The following is a 12,430-nucleotide window of genomic DNA, read 5'->3' as shown; positions in this document are numbered from 1 at the left end:
TTCATAAATAGATAGGAAATTATGCTCAACTTTATAAACTATAGTTAGGCCACAACTAGAGTAGTGCAACTAGTTCTGGTCACCACACTTTAGGAAGGATGTGAGAGTCCTAGAGAAGGTTCAGGGAGATTTACCAGAATGGTTCCAGGAATGGAGGATTTTAGCAAAAAGATTTGATTCAAGAAGCTAAAGCAGTTGTTCTCCTTGCGGCAAAAGAGATTATGTGCAAATGTGATAGAGATATACAAGATTATGACAGGCAGATAAGGTAAACAAGGAAAAGTGTTCCCATTAGATGATGGTACAAGGATAATGGGGACATTGATTTAAGGTTTTGGGCAAAAGATGCAGGGTGAATGTGAGGAAGAACTTATTTAGCGCAGAGTTCTAATGATTTGAAACTCAATCCAAGAGGGTCAAGGAAGCAGAGACAATCAATGCCTCACTAATGCAACTGCTTTTCACAATCTTACCTTGCCTAGCAACTCTCTGTTCTCATAGCCAAACAACATCAGAGCAAAATTATTATTCAAACTGTGGATTGCTCCATCTGGCAGGAGAGTGATTAGTCCACTGATGGTGGTGAAAACCCACACAATTCCTGAGAAAACCACCTTTGTGCCAGTGATTGCCTGATTCGCATCACCTTCCTTAGATTCAGCTGGGGAAAGAAAATAAAGCAAATCATTTATACAAAGTAAATTTGTTTTACAAAATCATTACAGAAGAGTCAAAAAGTATTTGAACCCCACACAAAACAGTATCAAAGCATCCAGTCGCTGGACAAAATCTATCAGGCTTATTCAGTGGTGATTGTACTGCCGCACTGCCTGCTTTCTATTACTCAACACTAAGGAAGTGCATTCTCCCTGATTGACAGATCAAATTAACTGAATCTGGAATACTTTCATCCCGTTCCTGGGTAGGGTACCAAAGGTAACCACAATTTGAACCTGAATTGACAATTTCATTCATAGAAGCCAGAGGATAGTTGTTTTGAGAACTTGCAAAGTTAACATAGAAACATAGAAAATGACAGCACAAAACAGGCCCTTCGGCCCCACAAGTTGTGCCGAACATATCCCTATCTTTTAGGTCTACCTATAACCCTCCATCCTATTAAGTCCCATGTACTCATCCAGGAGTCTCTTAAAAGACCCTATTAAGTTTGCCTCCACCACCACTGACGGCAGCCGATTCCACTCGCCCACCACCCTCTGTGTGAAAAACTTCCCCCTAACATTTCCCCTGTACCTACCCCCCAGCACCTTAAACCTGTGTCCTCTCGGAGCAGCCATTTCCACCCTGGGAAAAAGCCTCTGAGAGTCCACCCGACCTATGCCTCTCAACATCTTATATACCTCTATTAGGTCTCCTCTCATCCTACGTCTCTCCAAGGAGAAAAGATCGAGCTCCCTCAGCCTATCCTCATAAGGCATGCCACTCAATCCAGGCAACATCCTTGTAAATCTCCTCTGCACCCTTTCAATCTTTTCCACATCCTTCCTGTAATGAGGCGACCAGAACTGAGCACAGTACTCCAAGTGGGGTCTGACGAGGGTCTTATATAGCTGCATCATTATACCCGGACTCCTAAACTCAATCCCTCGATTGATAAAGGCCAGCACACCATACGCCTTCTTAACCACCTCCTCCACCTCCGGGGCCGATTTTAGAGTCCTATCTGACCCGGACTCCAAGGTCCTTCTGATCCTCTACAGTACTAAGAGTTTTTCCCTTTATATTGTACTCCTTCATCCCATTTGACCTGCCAAAATGGACCACTACGCATTTATCTGGGTTGAAGTCCATCTGCCACTTCTCCGCCCAGTCTTGCATCCTATCTATGTCCCTCTGTAACTTCTGACATCCCTCCAGACTATCCACAACCCCACCAATCTTCGTGTCGTCGGCAAACTTACCAACCCATCCCTCCACTTCCTCATCCAGGTCATTTATGAAAATGACAAACAGCAAGGGTCCCAGAACAGATCCCTGGGGCACACCACTGGTGACCGACCTCCAATTAGAAAAATACCCATCTATACACACTCTATGCCTCCTTTAGGCAAGCCAGTTCTGGATCCACAGGGCAGCAGCCCCTTGGATCCCATGCCCTCTCACTTTTTCGAGAAGCCTTGCATGGGGGACCTTATCGAACGCCTTGCTAAAATCCATATAAACCACATCTACCGCTTTCCCTTCGTCAATGTGTTTAGTCACATTTTCGAAGAACTCCACCAGGCTCGTAAGGCACGATCTGCCTTTGACAAAGCCATGCTGAGTATTCTTGAGCATATTAAACCTCTCTAAATGCTCATAAATCCTGTCCCTCAGGATCTTCTCCATCAGCTTACCAACCACTGAGGTTAGACTCACCGGTCGGTAATTTCCTGGGCTATCCCTATTCCCCTTCTTGAAAATAGGAACCACATCCGCAATCCTCCAATCCTCCGGCACCTCTCCCGTCTCCATCGACGACGCAAAGATCATCGCCAGAGGCTCTGCAATCTCTTCCCTCGCCTCCCACACTAACCTGGGGTACATCCCATCCGGACCCGGCGACTTATCTATCTTGATGCCATTCAAAGATTCCAGCACAACCTCTTTCTTAAAGTCCACATACTCAATCTTTTCAGTCCACCGCAAGCCCACAGTACATCCACCCATGTCCTTCTCCTCTGTGAAAACCGAGGCAAAATACTCATTAAGCACCTCTGCCATTTCTACTGGTTCCGTACAGATTTTCCCGCCTTCACCTTTTATAGGCCCTATTCCTTCACGTCTCATTCTTTTACTCTTCACATATTTATAGAACGCCTTAGGGTTTTCCTTAATTCTACTTGCCAAGGCCTTCTCATGACCCCTTCTGGCTCTCCTAATTTCCTTCTTTAGTCCCTTCCTACAAGCCGTATGCTCATCTAGATCCCTATCTTCGCCAAGCTCTCTGAACCTTTTGTACGCTTTCCTTTTCTTCTCAACTAGGTCCCGCACAGCTTTCGTGCACCACAGTTCCTTTAACCTACCAACTCCTCCCTGTCTGCTCGGAACATTGTCCTGTAGAACCCTAGACAGACATTCCTTGAAAAACTGCCACCTCTCTTCAGTACATTTCCCCTAGAATACCTCCTTCCAATTTACTCCTCTAATTTGCTGCCTTATGTCTTCATATTTCCCCTTACTCCATATAAATGCTTTCCTAGCTTGCCTGATCCTCTCTTTTTCCAATGCAAGCATAAAGGAGATAGAGTTATGATCGCTATCCCCGAGATGCTCTCCCACTGAGAGATCTGACACCTGTCCAGGCTCATTGGTCAGTATCAGATCAAGTACAGCCTCTCCTCTTGTAGGCTTGTCCACATGCTGTGTCAGGAAACCCTCCTGAACACACCTAACGAACTCCTCCCTATCCAATCCCCTTACCCTAGGGATATTCCAATCTATGTTTGGGAAATTAAAGTCTCCCATCACAACAACTTTGCTATTATTGCAACTCTCCAGGATCTGTTTCCCTATCTGCTCCTCCACCTCCCTGTCACTATTGGGCAGCCTACAGAAAACTCCCAGCAAAGTGATCGACCACTTCCCACTCCGAACTTCCACCCACAGAGACTCTGTAGACAATCCCTCCACAGCATACACCTTCTCTACAGCTGTGACACTATCCTTGATCAGCAGTGCCACTCCACCCCCTCTCTTGCCTCCCTCCCTGTCCTTCCTGAAACATCTGAATCCCGGCACCTGTAGTATCCAGTCCTGTCCCTAACATTGCTGCAGTAGCTAGATCTCCTTAAAAGCTGTGGTTAAAGAATATGTTGGCACAGAGTGGGCAATGATTACTGTGCATCCAACTCGTGCTTTCACTTACTGATAGTGGACATGCACATCGTGAGGAGGGAGGCGGGGTGTTGAGAAAGGTGTTTGCTACTCTCCAGCAGAGGGGTGGGGGTGGGTGTGTATGTGTGCATCTGTGTGCGTGTTAGGGTTAAATAAAGCTATAGTCAGCAAGGGCTTAGGCAACAAGCCAAAGTATTTAGTCACAATAATGAGTTAAAGCGGAAGGGGGTCAATAGGGGCAAGAAATCAATGAGTATGGGGAAATGATGGAAAGAGAGATTAACAAGAGCAGATGTGAAAAGGGAACTGCCATTGTTCAAAAATTGCATCTCCCCTTCACCTGCCACCAATTACCCTGCAAACCCCATTCCTTCCCAACCAAGAGAGCAAAGCGCAGAAGTAAAATAAAAAACCAAGATGAGAAATAAAAAGACACAAAAATCAGAAATCAGTAAGATACAGATAGAGAAGCAGTGTTTTGATATAGTAAATAAGGAGAAACTGTTTCCACTAGGAGGGTCAGTAATCAGAGGGCACAGATTATTGGTTTAAAAAAAAACCAAAGGAATTATTTTGTATTAACGCAGTGAGTTACGATTACCTAGAATGCAGATACGTTCGTGAAGAGGCTATATTAGCTGAGTTAAGGAGAGCAATGGGGGTGTGGCTAAAATAATTTGATAACGCTTCCAAAACATCAGCCAAATGGTCCCTCTCTGTGATGCAAGATTCTATAATACTACTCTATGAGAAAGACCAAATGTACTCTTTGACTTATAACAAGGCGCATTGGACTACATTGGGAAAAACAGCTTTAAAAATATGAAAATGAAGAATACAAAAGACCAGTGGATCTATTAAGTCCTTTCATATCATCATGGTGTGTGTAAGTTACACAATGAACCCCAGGCATCCCATCAAACCCTCCATCATCCACATTCACGCAATCCCCTGGGAACAAGGTTAAAGAAAATTATTATAACACATCAAATTGAAACTCCTCGGCCTCAGCAGCACCTTTTTAACCACATCAAGTCTTTGCTAATCCTCTCCACTCCCATCGGGTATCCTAACCTAGCAGCTCCCAAACTGGGGTGTTTCCAGAAACAATTATTCAGGATAAAATTAACTTAATAATCACAGGAAAAATGTGGGTTGATTCGGAAGAGCCAGCACGGATTTCTTAAGGGAAAATCGTGTTTAACTAACTTGCTGGAGTCTTTTGAAGAGGTTAGCAGAAAGGGTTGATGAGGGTAATGCTGTTGATGTGGTGCACATGAACTTCCAAAAGACATTTGATACAGTGCTACACAACAGAATTGGGAGAAAAATTATAGCTCATGGAATAAAAGGGACAGTAGGAATGTGGATACAGAATTGGCTGAGTAATAGGAAACAGCAAGTAATGGTTATTTTTCAGGTGTGCAAACTGTAAGGAGGACTGTGTAGAACTTCAAAAGGACAAGTTGGTGGAATAAGCAGATGAAGTTAAAGATAGAGATGTGTGAGGTGCTTCATTTTGATAGGAAGAACATGAAAAAACAATATAAAATAAGGGGTAGAATTCTAAAGGTGCAGGAGGAGCGAGAATTGAGTGTATATGTGCATAAATCATTAAATGTGGTCGGACAGGTGGAGAGAGCAGTTAAAATATAGAGTATCCTAGGCTTTATTTATAGGGGCAGGGAGTTCAAGAGAATGGAGGTTACGTTCAAAGTGTCCAAGACACCAGTCAGACCTTAGCTCGAATACTATGTACAGTTCTGGGTACTACACTTTAGGAAGGATGTAAACACATTGGAAAGAATGCAGAAGAGGTTTACAAGAATAGTTCCAGGGATGAGAAACTTCAGTTATGAAGATAGATTGGAGAAGTTGGGACAGTTCTCTTTGGAAAGGAGAAGGCTAAGAGGAGATTTGATAGACGTGTTCAAAATCATGAGGAGACTACACAGTAGATGGGGAGAAACTGTTCCTGCTCGTAAAAGGATTGAGAATGAGAGGGCACAAAAGAAGCAAATAAGACCATAAGACCATAAGACATAGGAGCGGAAGTAAGGCCATTCGGCCCATCGAGTCCACTCCACCATTCAATCATGGTTGATTTCAACTCCATTTACCCGCTCTCTCCCCATAGCCCTTAATTCCTCGAGAAATCAAGAATTTATCAATTTCTGTCTTGAAGATGCTCAACGTCTCGGCCTCCACAGCCCTCTGTGGCAATGAATTCCACAGACCCACCACTCTCTGGCTGAAGAAATTTCTCCTCATCTCTGTTCTAAAGTGACTCCCTTTTATTCTAAGGCTGTGCCCCCGCGTCCTAGTCTCCCCTGTTAATGGAAACAACTTCCCTACGTCCATCCTATCTAAGCCGTTCATTATCTTGTAAGTTTCTATCAGATCTCCCCTCAACCTCCTAAACTCCAATGAATATAATCCCATGATCCTCAGACGTTCATCGTATGTCAGGCCTACCATTCCTGGGATCATCCGTGTGAATCTCCGCTGGACCCGCTCCAGTGCCAGTATGTCCTTCCTGAGGTGTGGGGCCCAAAATTGCTCACAGTACTCCAAATGGGGCCTAACCAGTGCTTTATAAAGCCTCAGAAGTACATCCCTGCTTTTGTATTCCAAGCCTCTTGAGATAAATGACAACATTACATTTGCTTTCTTAATTACGGACTCAACCTGCAAGTTTACCTTTAGAGAATCCTGGACTAAGACTCCCAAGTCCCTTTGCACTTTAGCATTATGAATTTTGTCACCGTTTAGAAAATAGTCCATGCCTCTATTCTTTTTTCCAAAGTGTACGACCTCGCACTTGCCCACGTTGAATTTCATCAGCCACTTCTTGGACCACTCTCCTAAACTGTCTAAATCTTTCTGCAGCCATCTGTCATTTTATAATTATTGAGAAAGCTTTAAGATTAATGACTACTTTTTAAAAATCCAGAGAATACAGATTTAAACCCAAAGCAAGTTCATTTAATAACATTGTTCAAAAATAAATGTGAGAGAATTTTTTTTTCTCTGGTTCTGGAGTGCACTGCCTGAAAGTGTGGTGGAGGTAGGTTTGATTGAGGCATCAAGGGGACCATTGGATGTTTATTTGAATGGAAACAATGTTCTGGGTTACAGGGATAAGGCAGGAGAATGATACTAAGTCATGATGATCATTTAGAGAGCCACAATGGGCTGAATGGCCTTCTTCTGCACTGCAACAATTCTGTAATTGTGTATCATCAGTTTGTGTATTTTTGGCACAATTTTTACTTGAGCAACTTCAAAAATAAAACCAGGGTTAACTTGTCCAACTTCTTTAACAACAATCTCTATCATAAGTCACACCAATTGAAGGTTTTGTTTGCCATCTACTGAATTTCTATTTTCTCCCAGCAAAATTAAGGCGACACACAAGCAAGCTCTATACTGTACCTAGATAACTGATACCTGGTGGCTGAAACTGATGATGAGCCTCAGTGCTCTGATCCTCCAGGACTTTAATGCTGAGTTTGATGCTAAGAGGAAAAGTAGTACCGTCTTTTGCTCTGCCAGCTGCACGCTGAATTTTCAAGTTCTGAAAGAGAAGGCAAACTGTAGAAAGGGGGCAAAACTCTTGGCAAGCACTTCAAACCATGCATTTCTGAAACACCTCTTACCACCAATTCTCAACTGTTATTAAACAGTTGTTCTCTATTGTCCCATTTCACCCCCCAATAAGCTTTTATGAAATACTAGTTGATCTTTCGCAGCTGTGACAAAATGATAGTGTTGTGTCTGAAATTTGGTTTGGTATTGATTTCATAACTGTCAAGGTGCATAAACACTTCTCATGCACTGAAAAAACACGGCCTGGTTTATTTTGATATTATGTCAGAGTTTCACCTCAATCACATGTCAAAGGAGAGCAAGTCATTCAATTCATATACAGTCATCTTCTGTTGAACACATTTAATTGTTCAGTTCAAAAATACCTGTGGTATTTTGACCTCTTGTTGTTTTCTAGAAAGTATTTCTCAACCCATTTGGTTTAGATCAGACACTCTGAGTGAGAACAAAAGACAAGGTAGGTTCCTTCGATACTGAGAAAAGGAAATGAACGACCGTGCAAAAATACACAGTCCGGTGCAGTTGTGACCATCTGTAGAACATAGAACATAGAACATTACAGCGCAGAACAGGCCCTTCGGCCCACGATGTTGCACCGACCAGTTAAAAAAAAACTGTGACCCTCCAACCTAAACCAATTTCTTTTCGTCCATGAACCTATCTACGGATCTCTTAAACGCCCCCAAACTAGGCGCATTTACTACTGATGCTGGCAGGGCATTCCAATCCCTCACCACCCTCTGGGTAAAGAACCTACCCCTGACATCGGTTCTATAACTACCCCCCCTCAATTTAAAGCCATGCCCCCTCGTGCTGGATTTCTCCATCAGAGGAAAAAGGCTATCACTATCCACCCTATCTAAACCTCTAATCATCTTATATGTTTCAATAAGATCCCCTCTTAGCCGCCGCCTTTCCAGCGAAAACAATCCCAAATCCCTCAGCCTCTCCTCATAGGATCTCCCCTCCATACCAGGCAACATCCTGGTAAACCTCCTCTGCACCCTCTCCAAAGCCTCCACATCCTTCCTGTAATGTGGGGACCAGAACTGCACACAGTACTCCAAGTGCGGCCGCACCAGAGTTGTGTACAGTTGCAACATAACGCTACGACTCCTAAATTCAATCCCCCTACCAATAAACGCCAAGACACCATATGCCTTCTTAACAACCTTATCTACTTGATTCCCAACTTTCAGGGATCTATGCACACATACACCTAGATCCCTCTGCTCCTCCACACTATTCAAAGTCCTCCCGTTAGCCCTATACTCAACACATCTGTTATTCCTACCAAAGTGAATTACCTCACACTTCTCCGCATTAAACTCCATCCGCCACCTCTCGGCCCAACTTTGCAACCTGTCTAAGTCTTCCTGCAAACTACGACACCCTTCCTCACTGTCTACCACACCACCGACTTTGGTGTCATCAGCAAATTTGCTAATCCACCCAACTATACCCTCATCCAGATCATTAATAAATATTACAAACAGCAGTGGCCCCAAAACAGATCCCTGAGGTACACCACTTGTTACCGCACTCCATGATGAATATTTACTATCAACCACCACCCTCTGTTTCCTATCCGCTAGCCAATTCCTGATCCAATTTCCTAGATCACCCCCAATCCCATACATCTGCATTTTCTGCAGAAGCCTACCATGGTGAACCTTATCAAACGCCTTACTAAAATCCATATATACCACGTCCACTGCCTTGCCCCCATCCACCTCCTTGGTCACTTTCTCAAAAAACTCAATAAGGTTAGTAAGGCACGACCTACCTGCCACAAAACCATGCTGACTATCACCTATCAATTCATTACTCTCCAAATAACTATAAATCCTATCCCTTATAATTTTTTCCAACATCTTGCCGACAACAGAATCTGTCATTTTATAATTATTGAGAAAGCTTTAAGATTAATGACTACTTTAAAAAAATCCAGAGAATACAGATTTAAACCCAAAGCAAGTTCATTTAATAACATTGTTCAAAAATAAATTGAACAAATAATAAGATATGATATTTTTCTTGTACTTGCCTCTCTGGTAGCCTTCCTGTGTATGTTTCTTCATTTACCTTCCACTTCACTTTCTCTCCATGAATTTTGTATTTTTAAACTGGATATTTTCAAGTTCAGCGTCACCAAAGCACAGTAAACAAGTGAACCTGTGTGCCTACACTACAATGTGACTTCACTTTATTTAGGTAAATGAAGTAAGTCCAGAGATTATCGGAATGCGATTAGGCTATTCAGGCTTTCATGTCTGTTCACCATACGATTGGGGCGCCGCGGTGGCATGAGGCAACATTGTGGCACAGTGGTTAGCACTGCTGCCTCACAGCACCAGGATTCGATTCCCGGCTTGGGTCGCTGTCTGTGTGGAGTCTGCACGTTCTCCCCATGTCTGCGTGGGTTTTCCCCAGGTGCTCTTGTTTCCTCCCACAGTCCGAAGGATGTGCTGGTTAGGTGAATTCGCCATGCTAAATTCTCCCGCAGCATACCCGAACAGGCGCCAGAGTGTGGCGACTAAGGGATTTTCACAGTAACTTCATTGCAATGTTAATGTAAGCCTACTTGTGACATTAATGAATAAACTTTAAACTTAGACTTTAAATTCCAGCATTTTTGAGGTAAAGGCCAACATTCATTAGTCTTTTCAATCATTTTTGGACCTGTTCCACTAGCTATCAGGGATCTCTGGACTTGGGAACTGTAAATGAACAGAGATTTATGGGCCTATCTTCTTGTTATTTACCCACATGAACTCTGTCCACCATCTGTCCAATCATTTAATCTATAGATGTCCCTTTGTAACTTTCCCTCCGATTTCATTGTACCAACTAATGCTGTCGCCAGAAATTTAGACACAAGGTTCTCTACCCTGTCATCCAAGTCATTTACAAATTCTGGAGGTACTATTAGTCAGTTTGTCAATTTAAGTATACAGCTATTAGCCAGACTCTTCACCTCCTCTTAATTAATTCCATAAGTTACTTTAAATTCTGTATGCTCACATTGTAGTTGACAATCTCATGTGAAATTTGTTGAATGCCTTCTGAACATCCATGTAAATAATCAAGCTGAGAACCTACAGCATTCTATTCTAATTTAATAGATACACATGTTCTCATGTGATTTTGACTTTATAAAGTGGTAAAATGAACAAGCTCATCAGGCTGTGGCTTAGGTTGTAAAGTACTAGTCAAACCCATAGAAACATAAGATATAGGAGCAGGAGTCGGCCATTTTGCCCCTGAAGACTGCTCCACTATTCAACCAGATCATGGCTGATCTTTAACCTCTTTGCCATTTTTCCACATCATGCCCATATTCCTTGATATCTTTAATATCTAGATCTATGTATACATTAACAGTACTGAATTTAAGTTGCGCAATTGTAGTTACAGTCATGCCTAGTGTGCTTGGAATATTGAAAAAAATCCATTCCGCTGTGCCAGTGCAAAATTGGCCTTGGAACATGGTTCCATATGTCTGCTGTGGCTTTTCACAACTACAACCTAGAGCTGGATTGCACATGTCCCTGTCGAGTGTGTGTGCGCGTGTGGCGGTGAGTGGGCACTGTGTGTGTGTGGGGCGGTGTGTGTGTGGGGTGATGTGTGACATTAAATAGGACAGGTGCTCACCTCACCACCTTTCAGCCCATGCCCAAACTCACCCTGTAACATGGTGGGAGGGAAGGTTCCAAAATCAGGAGCTCGCTTGCCGTATTTATATAATCAAGAATCAATTGAGCTCATTAACAAGGCAGCAGACTTCAATAAAATGCTGCCCACGCCATAATATAGTTGGCATGGGCAGTCGGGCAGGACATTTTGTTAAAAAGATTTTAAAAGAGTGGGAAGAAGGGTTACTATCTTCAGGGGATCAGTGTGTAGAACACCCTCCCCCCTCACAAGCTGATTACACCCTCCTTGCCCTATACCCAGGACTTACTTTACTCCACGATCCATTGGGCCTTCCTCTTGGGATTGGTTGCAGTCCCGGCAGTGCATACTAATGCCAGCTTGGCACTCTCAGGATTGTTGGAGCATCAGATTGGCCCAAAGCTCCCGAAGTTGGGACTTCCTCCCCACTGAGGCGCTAAAGACCCACTGTTAGGCAATTTAGCTTGCCCACAGCACATTATGGCCGTGGAGCGGGCTCACAAGGAGTGAGTAGGCTGCCAAAATGGGGAGAGAGGGAAGAAGCCAATTGCACATCTCCCTTCCACCATTCCATAATACGCAGCTCCTCATCCCTCATGTAGCCTATCCAATGTCTCCTTCAGAAGAACTGCTGACTGGAAGAAAGTCAGCCACAGACAAACTATTCAAAATCCTTTCAACATTCACTGTAATAAACTGGACCGCATTCAGAACCTTAAAAAGCTGTCTGACGGTAGAAGCAATCAGCAGCATTCCAAAACATCAACCTGTTGGTCTGTACCGAACTGAGGTATCAGTCTAACAGCATGTCGATAAAACAAATGTCAGGAAAAGCATCTTAACATCTTCAAAATAAACTTTTACTTAATGAAACTAATGTGTATTCCCCGTAGCTTAAAGAACTTGCTAACTGCCCTCCATCTTTCCAGTCTTATTTTACAACATTCACATTCAGTTTCAAACCTTTGGTATCTTCATGTGAGGGGAAGGTATCTTTATTGAAGGAATAATATCAGTTATTGAAAAGCCTGTGACTTCATCTGCTGCTGTGTATCCATGGAGATAGGCAAATGATGCATCACAGGATACAATTCTTCCCTAAAGAAAGAAACAATTATTTTTAATTCAAAATATGAATGGAGCTAGAATACACAGGGTAGATGGATGGCTGGAAAATACCATAAATCTAAGACAACGCTATTTATTGAGATCCAAAAATCATGTTTTTCATATATTCAGCGTACTTTCAGCTGTAACATACTATGCTCACATTAGTAGTCAGCCCCAATTATCACCACACAAATGCATG

The 12,430-nt window shown here is 43.0% G+C and overlaps 1 protein-coding gene across 1 annotated transcript in view; it reads right to left on the bottom strand.

The window, feature by feature from the left end:
* pask (PAS domain containing serine/threonine kinase) overlaps positions 1-12,430 on the bottom strand; it is a 55,145-nt gene that overhangs the window by 36,411 nt on the left and 6,304 nt on the right. The window contains exons 5-7 of the mRNA XM_078210125.1: positions 12,085-12,219; positions 7,288-7,414; positions 474-661 (exon numbers count right to left, since the gene is read on the bottom strand). Of these exons, the coding sequence (XP_078066251.1) occupies positions 474-661; positions 7,288-7,414; positions 12,085-12,219 (450 nt within the window). The remainder of the gene's footprint in view (positions 1-473; positions 662-7,287; positions 7,415-12,084; positions 12,220-12,430) is intronic.

Source organism: Mustelus asterias, chromosome 3 (assembly GCF_964213995.1).
Source record: "Mustelus asterias chromosome 3, sMusAst1.hap1.1, whole genome shotgun sequence".
NCBI classification, from domain to species: Eukaryota; Metazoa; Chordata; class Chondrichthyes; order Carcharhiniformes; family Triakidae; genus Mustelus; species Mustelus asterias.
Note: the sequence above shows the minus strand (reverse complement) of the source record. Positions and strands in the feature narration are given on the sequence as shown.